Below are 24330 nucleotides of genomic sequence, written 5' to 3' on the forward strand. Positions count from 1 at the left end.
TATATATATATATATATATGTATGTATATATATCCTCCTGCAAATATGTAAAGATAATAAAGTATCGTTGAGGCTGTTGCATCCCAAAATAGATACCCTTAGGGGTTATGTGGGTACTCTATCTACTCCAACATCAAAATCAGAAATGCCTGACACTTTGTGACTGTTCAATTTTAAATGCTTGCATTTGTTTCCACTTCGCTTAACAAAGAGTTCAAAGGAGAATTTGTGTTCTTCCTTTTCTCCAAAACCTCAAAGCATAATTAATAAAATACAGGCCTGTACTGTGTTTTTATTGCATGCTGCTACTGTATGCCTCTTGTTCGCGTTCAGGACCTGCAGACAGGCTGCTCTCCCCAGTCTATCACTACATTACAAATATTTGACTGACAGAGGATCCAAGCAGCTTAGAAGCAGTAGTTTTTCAACCCAATGTATAACAGTGGTTGGTTTTGTAAGGCGAAAAAGATTCACATGTGATACATCCTGCAGCCCCCCTAGATAGAGCTGCGGCGTTTGGAGAGTCTTTGGTAATGTGCTGGGCTGAGCAGGCCAGTGTACACCGAACTGGTTGCGGAGTGCTCCTGCAAGGCATTGCACACACAACCATTGGAGTGCAGGGCGTCAGAGGTCTCACTGTGCTCCATATAGGTGTCTGAAGTGGACAGATCATGAGAGATAATCATAGGAATGGAGTAACGCATCTTCTCCTGACTTTTGTACCAGAGACAAGAGCACATGGACTGGAAATGCAACACTTCTGCATAGACATTACACAACCCCTTCCCCGACCCTCCTCCATGACCCGCACTAGAAGACGATGGTGGGTCAGTCATACAGTGGTTGTTTCCAGCCCCTATAGAGTGCCTGTTGCGGGACAGCAACGTGCGCTGTTCGGCATCACGGCGTTCGTCTTCGGCGTTCATGGTCATGAAACGTAGCACTACAAGATTCAAGAAGGCTCCAATGACCGTGAGCCCAGTCAGAATGTACATGAAACTGAAGGCTACGTACTGGGGGTTGGTTTGTAAAGCATTATCCTTCTGCAATGCCACGTAGTCCCCGAAGCCGATGGTGGTTAGCGTTATGAAGCAGTAGTAGTAGGCATGAAAGAAGCTCCAGTCCTCGTAGCGGGAAAAGGCGGTTGCCCCAACACACAGTGTGCTCATGCAAGATATTAAGCCGATGCACACCATGTTGGCCATGGAGACCTCGGTGTGCCGAAGGCCAAGACACTTTTTGACCCGATGCAGCAGATACTTTACAAAGGTGTTTATGCGTTCACCCAGACTTTGGAACATCACCAAGGTAAGGGGGATCCCCAGGAGTGCGTAGAACATGCAGAACACCTTCCCGCCATCTGTGCTGGGCGCCGCATGGCCATATCCTACAAAACATAATGGCCATAACTTATACAAACAGGCAGAAAGATTGCTTACTTTTAAGGCAATTAATCTCATTGTAGTAAGTATTCAGTTCAGTCTGACCTCACTTAAATCATTTGACTGTGACAACATTTTTGCAAAATAATATAATGTGATTCATTACACACAGTTCTTATGGAATATTTTTATTTAATCATTCTGTTAATCCATTTTTGATAATTGAATTAACATGTATGCAATATGCAATGATCTAAAAAAATAATGTGTAATTAATGCACTACGAATAACTGCATTATTAATGTTATTCAATATGTTAGATATTTAAACATTCATTTATTGATTTAATTATCATTTACTCTAGCCTCTTTTCATCAAACTTTGTATGACCCAAAGGGAGACGTGTGTGGAAGATACAAAAAGGATAATTTAATGTTTTAATAAGAGCAGAGCTGGTGTCCAAAAAAGGCAGATGATATATGTGCGTTAATTAGTGCTAGAAATGACATGAAAAACGTGTATGTGGACAGCCTTTATTTGTTAAACTCTACATGACTCTAAAGGTGGATATTAAAAGGATGACATAATGTCAGAGACAGGAACTGCCTGGTGTCCAAAAAAGGCAAATGATATATGTGTGCTAATCAGCGCTAGAAATTAGATGAAATTTTAGGAATATGTGTAACCAACGACTGTAAAATCATTTAGGGAAATAATTTAATATACTAATCAAATTAATGCAGGTAAGGATAATTAGTCAATATAAAATATGTATTCATATGAAGTGATTACAGTATGTTTTATACATATAAAATGAAACAGTCATGCTTTTGCCATCATTGAAGCAAGTTGGGGTCAAGTGTGACCAGCTAGAAGGGAGACGGCGAAGATGAAACTAGGGAGGCATAAGACGATTTCATTGGATGAAGAGGCCATCACTCAAAGAGATAAGGGGGAACAGAAACTGTATAAAAAATGCATGATTCTAAAGTGTAATTTTAGATGCTCCATGGACCACCTCGGCTTTGTTACTCTGTAATAAAAGTCTATCTTTGGAATCAGAACTTTGGCTGTTGTGGGGAATCTTCCATGACATTCTGAGATTAAATGTCCACTGTGTTCTCCCAAACAGATGATGTTTTTAAGGTTAATGCTCTTTCAAGTTTTAAATCTACAAAACCAACCTCCACACCCTAAATCACTGAAAAAAGGGAAAGCAGCTCTAATGAAAATACTAAACCAGTACACTTGAAATCAACTTATTACATTTAAGTTTAAGATGAGAACATAATTATATTGCATAAAGTCCAAGTGATATTCAACACAGTCATCAAAAAGTTATATGATCACATTGCTATGAAATGTTCAAATGGATGCAGACTTCTAATGGATGGTGTTCACTCAACGTGATTTTTTTACTGCTTGCTCAATTAACTTATTTAAAATGAGCTAATGCAACACAATTCTTTAGCATTTAGTCTCAACTTAATTTCATTGTGTACAATCCATCTGTGTTCAAATAATCCAATTGTGTTGGGACTATGTGAATAATATTTGTCGCATCAATGTATTGCTGAAATTGGGCAGGGCATTTCCAGTTCCCAGCATGCTTTGCATAGAAATGGATTGGGAGTATATTTTAAAATTAAGTTTCTGTCATGTTGAATTTTTTGGATGTTACCATTGTGGAGAAGAGTGGAGCTAATGGTTAGGTCGAGGTTGTGTACATTACTATTGAGAAAAAGTGTGTTTTGCTTTTACTGAAGGATCATCTGTACAATGACTGATTGGGGATTTTTAAACTCTCCTTGTCATACAGTACAAATATATATACACCAATCAGCCACAACATTAAAACCACCTGCCTAATATTGTGTAAGTCCCCCTCGTGCCGCCAAAACATCGCCAACCCGCATCTCAGAATAGCATTCTGAGATGCTATTCTTCTCACCACAGTTGTACAGAGTGGTTATCTGAGTTACCGTAGACTTTGTCATCTGCCCATTCTCTGTTGACCTCTCTCATCAACAAGGCGTTTCCATCCGCATAACTGCCTCTCACTGGATGTTTTTTGTTTTTGGCACCATTCTGAGTAAATTCTGAGTAGACTGTTGTGTGTGAAAATCCCAGGAGATCAGCAGTTACAGAAATACTCAAACCAGCCCATCTGGCACCAACAATCAAGTCACGGTCTAATCACTGAGATCACAATTTTTCTCCCCATTCTGATGGTTGATGTGAACATTAACTGAAGCTCCTGGCCCGTATCTGTATGATTTTATACATTACACTGCTGCCACACGATTGGCTGATTAGATAATCGCATGTAGAAGTAGATGTACAGGTGTACCTAATAAAGTGGCCTGTGAGTGTATATATGTATACATAATATGCTAATGTGTTTGTTGCTAGCTATCAATAAGCTGCAAGGTTCAATAGAGTTATTTGAACAGATCAAATTAAAATTTAATTCATTTAAGTTTTCGCTACACAAAGTATTTGAATAGGGCGTACATTTTAATTTTATATCAAAGAAACTAATTTTCATTGTGTGAAACCAGTGTCCACAATTGAATAAACCAACAAAACATTTTTTTCTTCAGTAAACCTGAATCAAAAAAGCAAATGTGAGATGAAAAAATGCAATTGCTGAAGCAACCAAGTCATTTTATGGTGCTTCGATCTTGAAATTAGGTAAATGTGTTAACTGCATTAAATAAAGTGATTGACGTTAAACATGTAACATTGGGCATTAAATATGTAACATTTTTTTTCCAAAGCGACTTTAAGTGCATTTTTGGTATACATTTGATCAATATCAGTCACTTAGAAATGTCACGAAAACATACATCAAATGAGTTGCAAAATGAATAGGAAATATAGTCAAGACGTTGACAAGGTTAGAAATTATGATTTTTAATTGAAATAATAATTATGCCCTTCAAACTTTTCTTTCGTCAAAGAATCCTCTATTTGCAGCAATTACAGCCTTGCAGACCTTTGGCATTCTAGTTGTCAATTCGTTGAGGAGATCTGAAGATATTTCATCCCATGCTTCCTGAAGCACCTCCCACAAGTTGGACTGGCTTGATGGGCTCTTCTTATGTTCCATACGGTCAAGCTGCTCCCACAACAGCTCAATAGGGTGGAGATCCGGTGACTGTGCTGGCCACTCCATTATAGACAGAATACCAGCTGACTGCTTCTTCCCTAAATAGTTCTTGCATAATTTGGAGCTGTGCTTTGGGTCATTGTCCTGTTGTAGGCTCCAATCAAGCGCCGTCCACAGGGTATGGCATGGCTTTGCAAATTGGAGCGACAGCCTTCCTTCTCCAAGATCCCTTTTACCCTGTACAAATCTCCCACTTTACCACCACCAAAGCACCCCCAGTCCATCACATTTCCTCCAGATTGCGTCAAGCACTCCTCCAGCATCTTTTCATGTGTTCTGCATCTCACTGATGTTCTTCTTTGTGATCCAAACACCTACAACTTAGATTCGTCTCTCCATAACACTTTTCCCCAATCTTCCTCTGTCCAGTGTCTGTGTTCTTTTGCCCATCTTAATCTTTTCCTTTTATTGGCCAGTCTGAGATATGGCTTTTTCTCTGCAACTCTGCCAAGAAGGCCAGCATCACGGAGTCGCCTCTTCACTGTTGACATTGAGACTGGTGTTTTGCGGGTACCATTTAATGAAACTGCAAGTTGATGACCCGTGAGGCGTCTGTTTCTCAAACTAGAGACTCTCATGTCCTGTACTTGTGCTCTTGCTCAGTTGTGCACCGGGGCCTTCCACTTCTGTTTCTATTCTATATAGTGTCAGTTTGCACTGTTCTGTGATGGGAGTAGTACACACCGTTGTATGAGATATGGAGTTTCTTGGCAGTTTCTCACATGGAATAGCCTTCATTCCTCAGAACAAGAATAGACTGACACGTTTCAGGAGAAAGCTCTTTTTTTCTGGTCATTTTGAGCCTGTAATCGAACCCACAAATGCTGATGCTCCAGATACACAACTAGCTTAAAGAAGGCCAGTTTTATTGCCTCTTTAATCAGCACAACAGTTTGCAGCTGTGCTAATATAATTACAAAAGGGTTTTCTAATGATCAATTAGGCTTTTAACATGGTAAACTTGGATTAGCTAACACAACCTGCCACTGGAACACAATAGTGATGGCTGCTGAAAATGGGCCTCTGTACGCCTATGTAGATATTCCATTAAAAATCAGCTGTTTACAGCTATAGTATTTACAACATTATCAATGTCTACACTTCTGATCAATTTAATGTTATTTTATTGGGGGGAAAAAAAGAGCTTTTCTTTCAAAAATAAGGACATTTCTAAGTGACCCCAAGCTTTTGAACGTGTACATGTTTATTTATTTATTTTTTTAAAGCTTGCTAGTACAAACATACCTTCAGTGAAAATACAGAACAATGTAAATTACAAGTCTGTCATGTTCCTGATTCAACATCCTTTGACGGGCTTATTGCTTGATCGAATGTTGTTTCAGCAACAGGGATGTTTATCCGGGACCATGTACTATTTTTGCAAATCATGATAAGCCTTAGAGTCCCTTTAAGGTATTACCACAGTGACAAGCTCATAACTGTAATACAATTTAATAAACTGTCAATAAAAAAACAAAACACAAAATGTTTATTTGGGTTATGCAACAAGAACAATGCAGTGTGCCTGTCAGTTTATAATAGTGCATAAGAACACAAATCTACAGTCATTTGAACTGAATGAATTAAAAAATGACATTATTTGAGCCAGAAGGTGATGACAAAAGTCCATCTTGTGTGTGCTATGAGTGAGTTAAAGGGTCATGAAACACTACAACACATTTTTTTTTTTATATGTTAACAGGTATACGTATATGTCTTGCACACAAGGGAAAAGAATGTTAACATTCGTTATTTTTAATTTCAGTAGGAAAAGGCTATTTTCGTCTTCCAGGATGAAAATGAACATCGAGTCAACATCACAGGTCGTGACTTATAGGGTTTAGCTTTCCATTGAATTTCAGCGTCTCTATGTCTCAGATGTTCTCGATATTATTCATGAGAAGGCGTGGCCTTTTCCCTTTGCAGGTGTCATTGTCATGCACGTGACCAGCGCTTCAAACTCTCAAGCGCCTTAGTCAGTTGAGAGAGTTGATAGTACCGTGATGCGAGCCCCCCCACGCTGCTGACAGAGTGACATTACAGGCTTTCAGTCAAAGACAACACCTTTTAAATGTTCGCGCAGTACGCATTTATTAACGTGAGTGTTTTAAGATATGCAATGTGGTGGATTGTCTCTGACTGGGACTCGTTTGAGACGCGGTTTACATTGATTGTCCCAGACACAAACGCTATCTATCCATCCATCCATGATCGATCGATCCGTACATTCATCCATCCATCCCTAATGTGTGTTAACCAATCTAAGCACTTATATTTGTAAATCATTGTCTTGGAATAAGTCTCAAAATGTATTAAAGTGTAAAAAACATCAACATATTTTCGATAAACAGTACATGGCTTGGCATTTATTTGCATATTAAATTACAGGTAAAATTACCAGTGTAAGTAATGCATTGTGACAATACAGTGTATAGTTTATTTGTGTATTCTGTTAAGAGCAATTGTGAGAATCTTTGATGCTGTTAACTGCATTGTTAAAATAAAGCTGAGTGACTGGATCAGACAGTTGTTGGGTTCACTCCCCCTTCTCCCCTCACTCTGCTGCTGATCATGCCCACTTTGAGTGCATCTTTTAAAAATGTCGTGAGAGCTCAACTGTGCTGAAACAGGGGGAGATGTGACCCTTTAACCTGACGTTGACAAACTGTGTTGTCAGTCACTGCATGAGTTTCTTTGAAGTCATCCGGAATTGTCAATTTACTCCACGATCGCACGGATTTCTACAACACTATAGCTGAGGAATAGAGTTAAATTAACATCTTCAGCATTACTGCTGATCACAGCTGAGAGTCACAACAGACAGAGTAATCAAACACGCTCAGGGGGCCTACCATATACACAAATTTCTGAGTTGAGAGAAGACGTAAATTTTTAACATAATGGAGAAGAGAACGCTTTCTGTGTCAGTGTCAAAATAAGAGTTCCCCAAGAAATATACAAGAATGAATAACACTTAGAGTAAAATACTCGTAGGATAATTATGATAGCATGTATGGCAGCATCACTTCACGATTGGAGCAGAGGAATAGAGTTAAACTAACAACTGCAGCAGAACTGTTCATCACTGGAACAGACACACAGTCTCTCTCTCTCTCTCTCTCTCTCTCTCACACACGCACACACACACACGCACACACACATCCTTGTTTCTCCAATAACTTGTTAGAAACAGCCCAAGCTGTCGTTACTAGTTCTAAAGTGTGGTTTTTGAATTAGTTATGGAGACTTGGGCACATCTTTCGAACTAGCAACGGCTGATCATGAATCCATGGTGTAATAAAGTAGTTCCACACAAAAGAGCGTTTTTTGGGACAATCCATTTTCCCTACTTATTAGGTTGGCTTGAAAGAGAATCTACTATTTAAACTTAATATTATTATTATTATTCTACTGAGACTAAAATTTCTAACACTAATTCCTCCTACAGCTTTCAAGCTACATGCACCAAACTCTGCACAGACCTTCAGACTGATCTCGAATAGTGTGCTCTATCTTTTCTAACTGATCGGACTTACGGTTCCCACAGTGGACGATCAAAAATCAGTAAAATCCCATTCACTTACATGATGGAATGTTCAGATGAGCCAAGACTATTCAAACTCCAGCTGTCAAAAATTCAAAAGTAAACATACCCACAGAAGGCCTCTAATATGCCTTTAGCTGCTCTGTATAATTTACCACTCATAATTTCTATCTATCACTCCATCACTTATATTTTTTCTTTCTACCTTTACATCACTCCACTCTTTTTATTTTTATTTCACTCCACCACTTTAACAACCTAGCAACCATTTAGTGCACCCTAACAACCAAAACTCATTGACTGCCATTCAAAATGGCTTAGATGGATATCTCCTGATCAGAATGTCATAAAGTCTTCAGGTTTGACTCATTACACTCAGTCCAGCAAGCAGCCTTTTTAGTATCACCCTGGCAACTGCCTAGCAACCAGATGGACTTACCCTAGCAACTGTATAGAAAAACACATATCTCTGCACCACAACATCGTAGAGACTTCAACTTTAGCTTATTTGACTCAGACCAGCAAGGAGCCTTTAAATATCATGAAAATACTTAGCCACACCCTAGCAACCATTTAGTGCACCCTAGCAACCAAAACCCATTGACTTCCATTCAAATTGGCTTAGATATATATCTCCGGATCAGAATAACAAAGAGACTGCATTGTTGGCTCGTATGACTCAGGCCAGCAAGCAGCCTTGTTAGTATCACCCTAGCAACTGCCTAGCAACCAGATGGAGTCACCCTAACAACTGAGTAGCAAAACACATATCTCTGCACCAGAACATTGTAAAGACTTTTGGGTTGGCTCATTTAACTCTGGCAAGCAAGGAGCCTTTTGAGTATCACTCTGGTAACTGCCTAGCAACCAGATGGGATCACCCTAGCAACCGAGTAGCAAAACACATATATCTGCAACAGAACATTGTATAGACTTCCAGGTTGGCTCATTTGACTCAGGCTAGCAAGGTGCATTGTAAGTATCACCATCTATCTATTTTAAACTTTCAGACCAGGCTTTTTAAAGCAACCTAAAGTTTGTCCACAAACTTTTTATCTAGTTTATTTAGTTGTTCGTTGAACTGTTGTATAAAAGCAATATCACACTAGCACTCTTGCTCATGTGATATCACATTAGTATATCATATTATTTATCCCATATATTTAATTACTTTCTTGTTTTGAGTTGTTTAAAGCTATAGTTTGTTTTCTGTCACTCCAATGAACTTGAAACACATGCTCACTACGTTACACATAATTTTTATTTTGCAGAAATGTAAAAAGGCGAACACACACAGTTTTAAATACTGGTAATTTATTTTCATCAGGTATGTTGTTGCTTTGTTTCTGTTATCTTTTCATTGTTAAATCAACTGATTACTAATGTCTCTCTCTGCCTTTCTGTGTTGTTGCTGTATGGGAGAGAAATATAAAAAGGTTGAACTTGCACAGTAAAAACTTGTTTTAATTTGTTTTAGCAGAATAAATCATGAGTCCTCCCAACCATGGATCTCCAGTGTGTACTTTATTCCATCTAATACACAATGCAGACTGCAGTTACACTAACATCTTTGGTGTTTTGCAGCAGAAAGAAGTTATATGGGCTTGGGTGAGGGTGACATGAGGGTGAGTAAATAATGCAGAATGTTCATTTTCGGGTGAACAGAGAATTGTTGCATGATAGACTCATTGAAATATAAACAAGTTCCTTGATATTTGTGTGTGTGTGTGTGTGTGTGTGTGTGTGAATATAAATTAATTTTAAATGAAAGGTAGACGATGTTATCTTTCTGAATAAGATTAATGTAAGGGATGAATTTGTAACTGTCTCAGATGATCCAAACCTTGTCCAACATTTCTTGAATTATGAGCTCATTGGATAAAGAGAAATCATTTTTGAAACCCCTCTCTTGCATGGACTCACAAACATAATTTGTAATTGTGTTTGCATTGCACTACGTTGGAGTCTAGTTGCTCTTATTTTAGAAGCAGCATGAATTATTTCTTTGAAACTGGCTCAGGCAAGCCATCTGCAAATACAGGGCTGATGTCTAGAGCTCATTTTCATGTTCACAGCTTACATCTCCCAAAATAACTCTTTTTTTTTTCATGAATGATAATTTCACCTTATCATCAAATGTACTGCAGTCACTGAAAATCCACTCTGTTTTTCAACACTTTATAAAGGGGTTGGGGATTAAATACTTAGAGAAGGTGTAAGTGTGTCTGATTGTGTGTGTGTGGTATTGGGGGAAGGGATGGTGCAAAATGAAGGATTAAAGGTGTTTTCCATAAATCATCAGATAAAGCATATTAAGGGACAAAAACAACTATAGGACTAATGGTTTAGCACACTATATGTAGCCTCATATACAGTATATGTAGATAGGTGCATGTGTGTGTTTTTGTGTTAAATATAGTTCAAAGGCAGATCTGGAAAACATCCACCTTTATTAGAATTACGTCATTGTCAGCTCACCAGCCCTAAGTCTAGGATTAATAAAATTATAATTAATCAAGACACACGCACAAAACTAAAGGTCACTCTCCACTGATCTACCCGATATATGCAACTTTTAAAACCCTGTATATTTATTTATGAATATGTGTTTATGTATTTATATAATTGTGTATTTTAGTTCTTGGTTTGTGTAAGCTTGCACGTGCAGAGCAGCTATGTTTAGTATTTGTAACTCTAGCAATGGTTTATGGGTTAACAGTCGCTGGTCAGATGTCCTGCTGCTGTCACTTTTAATCTTTCACATCTTTTAAATTGAGAAAGGCAAACCAGTGCTGCAGAGTTACGTGATTACATAATGCAATTTGTTTTTCTTTTTTTTTCTTTTTTTTTATGTAAGACATCATTTGGTTCCTCGATTATAATGATACCATTCTGTGGTACCACTACCATATTACCAGTGGTATTTTTTTTTTTTACCAATAAGTTTACCAGTAAATCTGTGCAGCATATTTATCTAAGTATGAAATTTATAGCTGTAAAGAATGATTTTTTATTTCAACTTTCAACATATAGAATCTATTGTGACTCTTTTAGCAGCTTTAAGATTTTATACAGCTGATTAAAACCCAATTTTTTTTAATCATAATTATTACTATTAGGCCTATAATGATATATAAATATTATTTTTAGGGAATTACATTAACATTGTATTAGGGTAATAGTGCATTATGGTAATGGGGTTGTGTGTGGGTAATAGAGCTGTATAGGGTGACAGCTTCTATGGATGCAGAATTGCTGAAGGTCTTTCATGATGACTGATGGTAACTGTACATGCAAGGGCATCAGTGATGCTGTAACTACTGGCAAAAGGCCACATGTCACTTCAGATGTACTGTAATATGTATCCACACATATGAGCATTTCACACCAGAGTACAGAGTCATCCCAAAATAGACATCACAGGTCATGACTTGCTTCCCTAAAACTGCTTAAACATCGCTTACTTTCCCAACAGAAATCCAGCAGGTTGTTGGTGCAGAGGGTTGAATGTTGTGGCGGTCGAAGATTAGGGGGAACCAAATGAAATTATTTTAGAATAAACCAATAAAAGACACATCGGTCAACCTAATAATCTAAATACTTATCATTCTTTAGTGTATATTACTGTAAAGGCCTTTATGGTCCCTCAGTTGTCTTTTTGAAACATTAGCTAGGACACTAGAGGTGTCAAGCTGGCAAACAGATTCTCTATGTGAAAAGTCATCCAAAATGTATAAAGTGCAAAAAGCCACAGATTCCAACTGATGTGTGACCTACTGCTCTGTTGGCCAGGGGGCTATTTATTTTTTCAGTTCACATTCTTTCCATCCAAAACACTCCTTCCCTGCAGAGGAGGGCATGAGAGGTGCTCACGTCCTGCTGTACTGTCGCTGGAACCTGGAACTCTATTGATCACAAAGTCTTTCACATTCAACATTCTGAGCACAACTTAAGAAATCAGAATGGATTAGAAAATAAATGTTTTCTAGTGTTTTGCCACGAGTACTGATATTGATATGCACCACCATCAAAGGCTAGCTGGAAACACTCAAGATTATCAAAATAAAAGTCCAATGTGAACAATTTCATACTAAGTCTCTAGCCATTTAAAATGAGATCATAAAACGTGCTGAAAGTCTGAAACATTCATCCTGATTTCATGAAAGTTATATGACTGACTGATTTTTGTAAAATAAAATTACATGGGTCCTTACACGCATCGCGGCAGTTCCGATGTGAAATGTCCACTGTGTGGCGCTAAAAGCGAGTCAAATTTTCTCTGCGTCACAGCGTGCATAAAAACCGGAGCACAGAACCATTTCATAAGGATTTTCGACTGAAGAGAAGAGAGCACATCTTAAAGGGATAGTTCCCCCAAAAATGAAAATTCTGTCATTATTTACTCACCCTCATGCCATCCCAGATGTATATGACTTCCTTTCTTCAGCAGAACACATCTGAAGAAAAATTATAATAAAAAAAAAATAAAAAAAATATCTCAGCTCAGTAAGTCCTTATAAAGGAAGTGGATGGCAACACAATTTTTGATGCTCCAAAAAGCACAGACAATCAGTATTAACATCATCCATACAACTCCAGTGGTTAAATGAATGTTTTATAAAGTGATGCGATTGCTTATGGTGTGAAAAAGATCAATATTTAAGTACTTTTTAACTATAAATCATCACATCCAGTAAGCAGCAGTATGCGTGTTCACGAGAGGGCTAAGGTCACGCTATCTTTCCCTTGATGGCATGGCAACATTCCATTCGTTGCAGCAGATGCACTCTACCTCTGTTGGCATTGCCTGGTATTGCCTACATGTGCACCACCATGTCTCCTGTGCTCTCTGTCTCTCCGAGGCTTGTTGTTGTACTGCTGTTGGTCCAGCCTCCTCCATCTCCCTGTGCTCCTTGTCAGAGTACTCAGGTTCATATAAGTATGGCTGTGCAAAAACTTGTGTCTCCTCTTCTCCTCTTAAATTAAAATTTTACATCTTACATCTTTGTTTAAATTTGCTTCAATTTGTTTACGGCATTCGGTCTGTACAGTGTTCCTCCTACTCAGTTGTAAACCGCATTGCTCTTCCATTTGTGTTGAGCATAAGTCATTTCTCGCATGAACATGCCAACACCAATATGTCACATGAGAAACTGTGTGACCTCAGCCCTCTTGAGAATGCGCTTACCACTGCTTAACAGAAGCAATTATTTATAGTTATAAAGTACTTAAATATTGATCTTTTTTGCACCAAAAGCAATCAAATCGCTTTATAAGACATTCATTTAACCACTGGAGTCATATGGATGACGTTAATGCTGATTGTCTGTGCTTTTTGGAGCATCAAAAATCGTGTTACCATCCACTTCCATTATAAGGACCTACTGAGCTGAGATATTTTTCTATTTTTCTTTAAATGTGTTCTGCTGAAGAAAAGAATTCATATACAACTGGGATTGCATGAGAGTAAATGATGAGAGAATTTTAAATTTTTGGGTGAACTACCCCTTTAACAGTGAGAAATCAGTAGTGCTGCAAGCGTAAGAAGTGTCTCTTTCCCTGGGTAACAGTCATAGCCATACTGTTCCCTTTCAAGTTGATCACTTGGATGCTGTGTCAGTTGCTGACACTATGGGAATCACATACTATCACAACGTGATACTGATCTGCATGCACAACCAATGCCTACTAGCCAGTTGGGTTATTAAAAGGCATTGACAGAGTCTCCCCTTCATATTAACAAATAAGAAGGAAAAGAGAGATATAATTCAACCATTTAAGGCAGAGAATACAACACTAGCCAAACCAGATAGTGAAGCACTGTACAACCATAGCCATCCACACAATGGTGGGGAAAAAGGTCAGGACACAAATTGACATAACAGCTAGCTAACATTGGACTTGGATGGCGCCGAGTATGGCTGCTGCGTTGGGAGCTCCGAAACAACATTGTAGTTTTTTGTTTGTTTTGTTTACAATTCTTATGTTTTTTATCTTGGATGTTGTCTGCCTTATTGTCTACGATAGACAAACAATTTTGGACATTGGTTCAGCAATTACACTCCTTAAACCGGACTTCAAATTCCTCAATGCCTACCCGCTGTTTTCAAACACACCAGCGGAGCCCTTTGTCTGGTCTGCCCGGCCGCGAAAACGCAGAAGGAAAAGGGGAAACAGATCCGGCGTTCTCATCAGAGTAAGACGTCACGCAAATCGACCCCCGCTACCCAGTATTCTACTGGCAAATGTTCAGTCTCTGGACAACAAGCTGTGCGAGCTGAAAGTGCGGATCTCTTTCCAATGAGAGACAAGGGACTGCTGCATTATCTGCCTTACAGAAAATTGGATGTCTGCGGAGATTCCAGACTCAGCCATCGAAACCGCGGGGTTCTCTGTGCAGCGAGCGGACAGAGAGAAAGACCTCTCAGGTAAAAGCAGAGGTGGTAGTGTATGTTTTATGATCAACAAATCCTGGTGTGATCAGAGGAACGTACATTCTATCAAGTCTTTCTGCTCTCCTGATCTGAAATTTCTCATGTTTCTGTGTCGACCATTCTGGCTACTAAGGGAATTCACAGCGGTCATTATCACTGCTGTGTACATCCCGCCACAAGCCGACACAGACCGGGCACTCAAGGAACTGTACAGGATTATAAGCAAGCAGGAAATCGCGCACCCTGAGGCCGCGTTCATTGTGACCGGGGACTTTAACAAAGCCAATTTTAAATCAATTGCACCAAAATACCACCAACACATCAGTTTTAACACACGAGGGGACTGGGTTTTGGACCATTGCTACTCTTCCTTCCGGGATGGCTACAAATCCCTCCCCCGCCCACCATTTGTCAAATCGGACCACTCTTCCATTCTGCTTCTGCCCACTTACAGGCAGAAACTGAAACAGGAAGCACCCACCCTCAGAACGATCCAGTGTTGGTCAGACCAATCAGACTCTATGCTACAAGACTGTTTTGGTCACGCGGACTGGGAGATGTTCTGGTCCGCCTCTGATGACGACATCGAGGTGTACGCTGATAGCATAACATGTTTCATCAGAAAGTGCGTAGAGGATGTTGTTCTGTCCAAAACAATACGGATCTACCCGAACCAGAAACCTTGGATTAATAGCGATGTTCGCACGGCACTTAATGCGCGTACCTCTGCTTTTAATTCCGGGAACACGAAGGAGCATAAACAAGCCACTTATGCCCTATCTATCAGAACAGCAAAATGCCAGTACAGGAACAAGATTGAAGGACAGTTTAACACCACGAAATCTAGAAGCATGTGGCAGGGAATTAATATCATCATGGATTTTAAAGGGAATAAAAACTCCGCCGTGAACACCGCTGCCTCTCTCCTGGATGAGCTAAATACTTTTTATGCACGGTTCGAGGGAAATAACACTCAATAGCTCTCACGGCCGAACCTACAGAGGTTAGTTCACTCTCTGTCTCTGTAGTGGATGTAACCCGATCCTTCCGATGGGTGAATATCCGTAAAGCCGCGGGTCCAGAAGGCGTTCCGGGCTGCATCATCAGAGCGTGCGCGAACCAACTGGCTGGTGTTTTTATGGACATTTTCAACCTTTCTCTCTCTTTATCTGTAGTCGCCACATGCTTTAAAATGTCCACCATTGTGCCTGTACCAAAGCAATCCAAAATCACTTGCTTAAATGACTGGCACCCTGTTGCTCTGACCCCCATTATCAGCAAATGCTTTGAGAGACTAATCAGAGATTACATCTGCTCTGTGCTGCCTCCATCACTGGACCCATTGCAGTTTGCTTACCGCAACAACCGCTCCACTGATGATGCCATTGCACCTACAAAACACACTGCTCTCTCCCACCTGGAAAAAAGGAACACTTATGTAAGAATGCTGTTTGTAGACTACAGCTCAGCATTAAACACTATAGTGCCCTCCAAGCATGATGAGAAACTCCGGGCTCTGGGCTTAAACAGCTCACTGTGCAGCTGGATCCTGGACTTTCTGTCAAGCAGATGCCAGGTGGTTAGAATGGGCAGTAACATCTCCTCATCACTGACCCTCAACACTGGAGCCCTGCAGGGCTGTGTTCTTAGCCCACTCCTGTATTCCCTGTACACACATGACTGTGTGGCAACACATAGCTCCAATGCCATCATTAAGTTTGCTGATGATATGACGGTGGTAGGTCTAGATCACTGACAATGATGAAACAGAGAGGAGGTGCACACTCTGACACACTGGTGTCAGGAGCACAACCTCTCCCTCAAAGTCAGTAAGACAAAGGAGCTTGTGGTGGACTTCAGGAGAAGAGAAAGAGAACACAGCCCCATCACCATAAATGGAGCACCAGTGGAGAGAGTCAGCAGCTTCAAGTCCTGGGTGTCCACATCACTGAGGAACTCACATGGTCCGTCCACACTGAGGCCGTTGTGAAGAAGGCTCATCAGCACCTCTCCTTCCTGAGATGGCTGAGGAAGTTTGGAATGAACCGCCACATCCTCACACGGTTCTACACCAGCACTGTAGAGAGCATCCTGACTGGCTGCATCTCCGCCTGGTACGGCAATAGCACCGCCCACAACCGCAAAGCCCTGCAAAGGGTGGTGCGAACTGCCAGACACATCATCGGAGGTGAGCTTCCCTCCCTCCAGGACATATACACAAGGCAGTGTGTGAAAAAAGCTCGGAGGATCATCAGAGACTCCAGCCACCCAAGCCATGGGCTGCTCTCACTGCTACCATCAGGCAGGCGGTATTGCAGCATCAGGACCCGCACCAGCCGACTTCATGACAGCTTCTTCCCCCAAGCAATCAGACTTTTGAACTCTTGATCTCTCACGATCAATATATATCAGCACTGCACTTTATTAATCTTATTATCCCACACTGGACTGTCATAAATTATATTCTCTTAACAACAAACTGGCAACTGACTATCAGCCAACAGCCTGAATGTCAATACAGTACAATACAACCTACTGTACATTTTATATATATACTATTTTTTTGTATTATTGTATAATGTGTATTCTATATTGTGTGTAATGTATACTGTACATTGTATGTTAATATGTGTATATTGTGTTGTGTGTAATTATGTGTATATTAGATTTTAAATTGTGTTGTGTAAATTTGATGTTTATTGTAGATTGGTATATGTCTCATCACTGTCACGACTGCTATGTTGCTCGGAACTGCACCCAAGAATTTCACACACTATTCCACTTGTGTATATGGTTGTCTGACAATAAAAGTGATTTTATTTAACAGGGTAGTAGTTACATTTAACATACGCTTTAAGCTGGAGAGAGCCAACATTGACACAGTCATGAGACCGATAGTGAGAATACAAATCACTAGCTAGCAAGGTAGTTAACACTGAGAAGTCATCCCTCCTTGACTTTAATGACTTGGGAAGAGAGGGAAGAGACATCCAAGTTATAAAAACCTGGCAAAGGTGTTAGGGGAAGCCCAGCCTGCAGCCAGACAGATGTCCTCCAAGGACACACCCTTAGTCCAAGCCCAGGAGGAGGCTATGTTCCTCACAGAGTGAGCCTTAATGACCATGGGGCATTGCACACCTTGCAAATCATAAGAAAGTGCAATTGTGTTGGTAACCCAGTGAGAAAGTCTTCAAAGCAGACAAAGATCCATCAGCCTAAATTGACTCAACATACATGAATAGCACCCTGACAGGACAGAGCATGTGCTGTTTTTTTGGGCCTCGTTCGACATGAATGGAGAGAAAGCTTGTTCGGTAACCACCTGAGCCTTGAAGGGAGTGGCCAAAACCCTGGATCCTTGAGCCCATAACTCTCACTAGGCTTGAGAATGGCTTTTGTCAAGCCTGGTCCAAACTCTAAGCAGAGTTATTGACCAATAAGACCTGAAGGTGCCCAATACGTTTGACTGAATGTGAGTACATGCAAGCTTACTGCATCAAGTGTTTTGAACGGTGAACTCGTAACTGAATTTAGTACAAGAGCTAAGTCCCACACCGGGACAGTAGTGGGGCGAGAGGGCCTCAGCCATCTCAATCCTCGCAAAAACTTGATGACCAGGGGGTGTTGGCCCACAACAACAACAAAAAAATATCAAACGGTCATGGCCCATTGCTATGGCAGCAACATATTCTATGAGCGTGGATGGAGTAAGTTCTGCATCAAACATCTCTGCCAGCTCCAGGAACCAAGGGTGTTTGGGCCACTTCAGCACAACCAACAGCACAGTTTCCCTGTCTTCCAGAACTTTGCACAACACCTGGTGAAGCAAATGAATGGGACAGAACGCATACTTGCATTTCACTGGCCATTTGTGTGCTAGAGCATCTAGGCCCAGTAGAACCTTAGTCATGGAGTACCAGAGGTGACAGTGCATGGTCTCTGGGGAGGCAAACAGGTCCACCTCGGCTTCCCTGAATACTTCCCAAATTATCAGAACAATCTTGTGGGTGAAGTCTCCATTCTCCTTGACGGGAGAGCATATCTGCTGTGCAGTTCAGGTGACTGGGGATGTGAGTTGCATGTATCAACATTAGATGTCCCTTGCACCAGAGGTTCAGCATTGGGCATGACCACACCCCCACCGGCGGTTTATGTACACCAGAAGTGCAGTGTTGTGAAAGTCCTGCATGTCTGACCAAAAATCACTGAGAGCTAGGAAGGCTGCAAGTAGCTCCATGCGATTTATGTGCCACGCCACTCGCACACCTGTCTAGGTGCCAAAGGGTGGAAGACTATCGCACAGTGCACCCCAGCCTGTGTTGGACATTTCCATTGTGACAACTTTGTGTCTGGCCTCTTGGTCGAGCTGACATGGTCACAGAGTTGAGTTTCATTCCAAGAAGGAAAATTGATGACTGGGCACCAACACACTCTTCGCCCAATTGACTTTAAGACCCAACTGCTCCAAATTTGCAAGCAACAGGTCCCTGTGCTTGCATGCTTGTGCCTCTGACAGCACTGAAAGCAACCAGTTGAGGTCATTCAGAACACACATTGACAAAATTTGTGAATGTGATAGGAGCTAGGGACAAGCTGAAGGGCAGGACTTTGAACTGATATGCAGTGCCCTTGAAGGCGAATCTCAAGAATGGCCTTTGACGAGGGGCTATCTGCACATGAAAATATATCTTTCACACCGATCAACACAAACCAGTCCAGAGGATGGATGTAAGACAAAATCTGTCTCAGAGTAAACATCTTGAATAGAGACTTCGCAAGTGTCTGGGTCAAGCATCTCAAGTTCAGAATGAGCCTCAGCCCACTATCCTTTTTAGCAACCATAAAATAGCAGCTGTAGAAGCCTTTCTGTGTAGTACAAGCCATCACTGTCTCTATCATGACTTTGGCGAGGAGACATCGTACCTCTGAGCACAAGACCAGCGTGTTCCGCACGTCACGGTGGAAGGCAAAATGCAGTTGAACCACCTTGCAAACTGAAGCATGTAGCCAAGTTCGATTGTGTGCAGTTCAACTTCTGCCCAGGCCCTCTCGAAAGTTGGGAAAAAAAACACTGCGTACATCTTAGCTTGTGTTGCGACATGGCATTCTTGTGGCACATCACTAACAACAGCAAGACAAAAGAGGGCTGCTTGGTGACATGGAGGTACCTTTAATCTCCGTGTTGCGAAATGACAGTCTCTGGGCATGCCGTTAACAACTGTAAAAACAGGGCGAAATCATCCAGTACTACAGAGGATATGTCACCTTCTCATTCCACAATGGTGGGGAAAGTGAAAAGTAAATTCCTGACAAATTTAGCAAGGGGTGTCACTCCACAGACACCAGGACACCTATAGACCTGCCAATTTCCCAGGCAGAGACTTAACAGCTGGAGCGCCAATTTGTGTCGCAGCACATTCAGCAAGCACCGCAAAGGTGGCAGACCAGAGACCTGAACTCTCACTCACTACACGGCTGTACTGGACAGGCGAAGTCACTTTAGATGGAGAAGAGGAGAGACGCAAGGCTCAAGCCGGCAACAAATCATCCTCAAACTCTCCATGCTCTATATCCTGTCCTCACTCTCCTCTCTCATGCGGCCGCTCGGTAGCCGCAGAAGGTGTATGACAGGAGGAGAGGAAATCGTCTTCAGCTTTATGAAAGCGTGCAGATAGTGAAACGTTTCAAGTTTCATGTGCTGACAATGAATGCAATCAATCTCAGCGAGTGCTGTATCAGTGTGGGCTCAACCCAGGCAATAACAACGCTCTTACTGAACAGATGAAGCTGCTTGATAATGAGGAGAACAGGCACACAAGGCTGGGCCCACAACAAATCTTCCCAGTTTCCCTGCGCTCTGTTTCCCGGCCTCACATGCATGCCTTATGCGGTCCCCCGGGAGCCGCAGAAGGTGTATGGTGTGAACAAGGGGGATCGACATCATCCTTCAGAAAGCAGAGCCGAGAGTGAAGCTTCTTAAGTTTCATGTGCTTGCAGTCGACGCAATCACTAAATGCTGTTTCAGTGTGAGCTTGGCCGAGACATGAAGCAGCGATCGCGCCAATCAGACAGAGGGCTATAATGCTCACATGGTGGAAAACATTTGCAATACACCATCATGAAAAAGAAGTTAAGCAAACAGCTCTTTTACACAGAGTACTTTACAGTGCTTTACAGAAAATAAAACACAACACAATCACAAAGCAATAGCTTTTCAGACATGTAAGTGATAAAGGACATGCTGTCTATTGGAGCACAACAGGAAAGTAGAATATAATCCACTCGCTGAAGATGTGCAATATCAATGGCAAAGGCCGTTAAGAGCACGAGAGATGAATCACGAACCTGAAGAAGACAATTCTGATTTACTCTGGTTTATTTGCATACTGTGACACGTGCATTTGGGTAGAAGCATCAAGCACCATCTGCCAATAAATTGGCGTGATTTTAAGAGGCTTCAAAGATCGTTGCCCCTGGTAGGAGATTCCCATAGTGTCAGCAACTTACACAGCGTCGAAGTGACCAATTTGAAAAGAAACCTACCTCCCCTAAACCTTAACCTGACTGATAGTGTCAAAAGCAAATGTGAGATGAAAAACGCAACTGCTGAAGCAACCACGTCACTGTGTGGTGATTTTATGACACTTTTGACTCGTACCCCGGTTCTTGCTATACAATGCAATGCTATACCAGTTGAGCTATTGCGCAATTCTATCACACTTAAAAAGCTAGTAAAAGTAATTGATTATGTAATGCAAATGTTAAAATGCATTGCATTACAAGTCAGGCACTATTGTAAATGTGTTTAGATGTTATAAGATAGCATTGTGTGAGGAACACGGCGAAAAGTTTTTTCGTCTCTAGTGTTTATTTCACCTGGAAACTGCTGCGATACATATAATAAGCCACGTAAAAAATCATTTTGCAAAACTATAGTTATAGGAATGTAGGTATAGTAATGAGACCAGATTGGAAACATTGAATAAAATAGGTTAAAGCATTTGGTAAATTTGTTAGCCTCTTTTAAAATGCATTTAAAAACATTTTTAAACACTCAAATGCTCTCTTTAAATAGCTATAAAGAGTTAATCTGTGGGTGAGTCCCCTGCAATAAAGCCTCCTATCTTTATACCAATCGATTATGCCAGCTGGTCACCACGCAGTGCAACAAAACTTGCCTGGTGGCAGGAATGATGCAAGCAAATATTCAAGATTTGGGGAAATGGGGGACCAAATGTAAAAGTTAAATGTCTATGTGGTTATGACCCTGTGTGGCAGTACAAAACTGTGGGCTCATAATTACAACATGAACTTCCACTAGACTAATGGATCAGGTTTGCTTCGAGTGTACTAAGCTGATACCACAGACCACTGATAGTAAACAGTGGCTTGTTTTCAGAGTGCCCTGCATTGACAATAAGGTGCTGGCAGGCTGGTTGCTTTACTGATGATTAGATTACTCATGGCAAGTGTACACAGTAACCTGATCCATATCAGACACATGGAACAGATCTTACAATGAATGTGTCTGATAAGAATGAACACAACAATGAAAAATGAATTTAGTTAACTTATTAAATAGTGTGTTTAGTGGTATTGGTAATATGATTTACAGTAAATTACATAATGAAATAAGATCAATCAGTTATCAACATCTACATGATTATTTTAAGGAAAAAGACAAAAAGAAAAGTGTTGTTGAATGAGAAATATTTGAGAGATTTAGGTAGCTGACAAATAAAATGGACATTAACATATTTGGAAAGTGAGGGAATGTGTAAGGAAAGTGAATATTTTAGGTGCTGTAACTGGTCAAGTTACAAGTCAGGTTTTTCACCATTTTTGTTGCCTGTGGTGTGACAAATGTTTTTTACAAACATAAGTACAAACATTGCATGTAGTCTCTTAATTAATATAAGGTCATAAAAATGCCATGTATAATAATTAGCCCATAAAACAATTTGAAATGTTGTTTGAAATAATTTTAGCTGATGTCATGGCTCGGCATGTCATGTCAACTTTCCTTTTTTTTTTTATTATTAACAAGAAACTTGAGAGAGAGACAGGGAGAGACAAAGCAAGACAAAGCTGGTCACTGGACACGGTCTGTTGGTCTTTAGACGAATTAAAGGACCTTGTATAACCCTGTTTTGTTGGATAAGTGATTGATTCTTCAGGGTCTGTCAGGTGTCACACACACTATTGTGCCAAGTCTCAGCATTTTTAGTGTTATATACTGTAAAACCAATGCCCACAGAAGTCACCAACTTTTTCTGAAAGTCGTGTAAATTTAAGTAGGCCTACACGTATGCCATCCTTGAATGTTATTTCAAATACAACCAATACTATTTAGACTATAAGCCATGTTCTGCAGTAGTTAATCATCAGAAATAACAAAACATGCTAGCTATGAACTATTTCTTTATGTCATTATTATACATGAAAGGTCACACAAGTACATCTCAGAGATGTCTGTTTTAGATCTTTTGATCTGGAAAGCATCACAATCTAATTAACATCTGCTAAACATCTTAAAAAGATCAGATTTACAAACATTCTAAAATAATAAACGTCTCAAAGACATCTGCTGAATGTCTTATTGACTTCTGAAAGGCAACGTCTTATAGACGTTTTGCAGATGAGCAAACAACCTAAAAAATGCGTCTTCCAGATGTAAACACACACATCAAATAGACGTCTGGGTGATGTACGTGTGCTATCAGGGAATTAACATCTACTAAACATCTTAAAAAGATCAGATTTACAAACATTCTAAATAATAAACGTCTCAAACACATCTGCTGAATGTCTTATTGACATCTGAAAGGCAACGTCTTATAGACGTTTTGCAGATGAGCAAACAACCTAAAAACTATGTGTTTCGGTTGTAAACACCAACATCAAATAGACGTCTGGGTGATGTACTCGTGCTATCGGGGTCACGGTTCCCACCGAGATTAGAGGCCGTTCAGACCGAATCCGTTCTTGCGTTAAAAAAACGCCTGACGCAGGTGTCTCGAGACGTGTTTTTCTTTTTCTTTTTCTTCCTTTTTTTTTTTTTTTTTTAACTTGATACGGCGTCTAAAAAACGCGACACCCTTTAGCGTATGTTCACACAGAAAAACAATTGAAAAACAGCACTGACTGACGCAAAAACATACTCGGTGTGAACGGCCCCTTAGAGTCATCAACAGGAGCTGCCAAATGCACACGTTTTATTATGTTCATAACGATTATTTGGGCAGTCGTGTGTAAATTAAACAAAATAACAGGTATAAAAGTTTGCTTTATGGAGACTTGTGTAAAACGACGGTTGTACCGTGTTTCTGGCTTACCTATAGTGGTGATAACAGTGATGGCGAAATAAAACGATCCAGCGAACTTCCACTGGACCCCAGCCTTGTGCGGCTTCAGCTGCAGCACGACCCGCTCCAGCTCGTCAAAATTCACTTTGCTCAAGTTGTACTTGTCCATGAGCTCCCGTTTCCGATCGTCCAGGACCTTCTTCTGGGTGATCTCCATCTTCGACTCCAAAGCGTCGAAAACGGCCGCTCCGACGAGCAAATAAGTGAAAGTGCAGATGATTAACACGAGGGTCCTAATGTTTTGTCTCTTCATGGTCAGGGCAAATTAAATGAGCCACAAACTTTGAAGACTGATGGTGATGAGGGAGCACCGGACTGTTTCATTGCGACAGACTCTGTGAGGAGTGAAGCAACGGGACTCACTGAGCTGTTCCTTCAGCACCACGGGTGGACATGTGCCTACTGAGTCAACAGATTTCAGACGCGTTTCATC

General features: G+C 40.7%; 1 protein-coding gene across 1 annotated transcript; it reads right to left on the reverse strand.

Moving 5' to 3' along the window:
* Nucleotides 1–44: 44 nt before the first annotated feature.
* On the reverse strand, nucleotides 45–24291 carry LOC127410074 (potassium channel subfamily K member 3-like). Its single transcript, XM_051645124.1, has 2 exons — nucleotides 23868–24291; nucleotides 45–1387 (listed from the first exon to the last, which is right to left on the reverse strand). Exons 1-2 carry the CDS (start codon nucleotides 24148–24150, stop codon nucleotides 498–500), a joined length of 1173 nt encoding a protein of 390 aa, XP_051501084.1. The 5' UTR covers nucleotides 24151–24291; the 3' UTR covers nucleotides 45–497.
* Between the last annotated feature and the right edge of the window lie 39 nt (nucleotides 24292–24330).

Source organism: Myxocyprinus asiaticus, chromosome 19, assembly GCF_019703515.2.
Source record: "Myxocyprinus asiaticus isolate MX2 ecotype Aquarium Trade chromosome 19, UBuf_Myxa_2, whole genome shotgun sequence".
In the NCBI taxonomy this organism is placed as follows: domain Eukaryota; kingdom Metazoa; phylum Chordata; class Actinopteri; order Cypriniformes; family Catostomidae; genus Myxocyprinus; species Myxocyprinus asiaticus.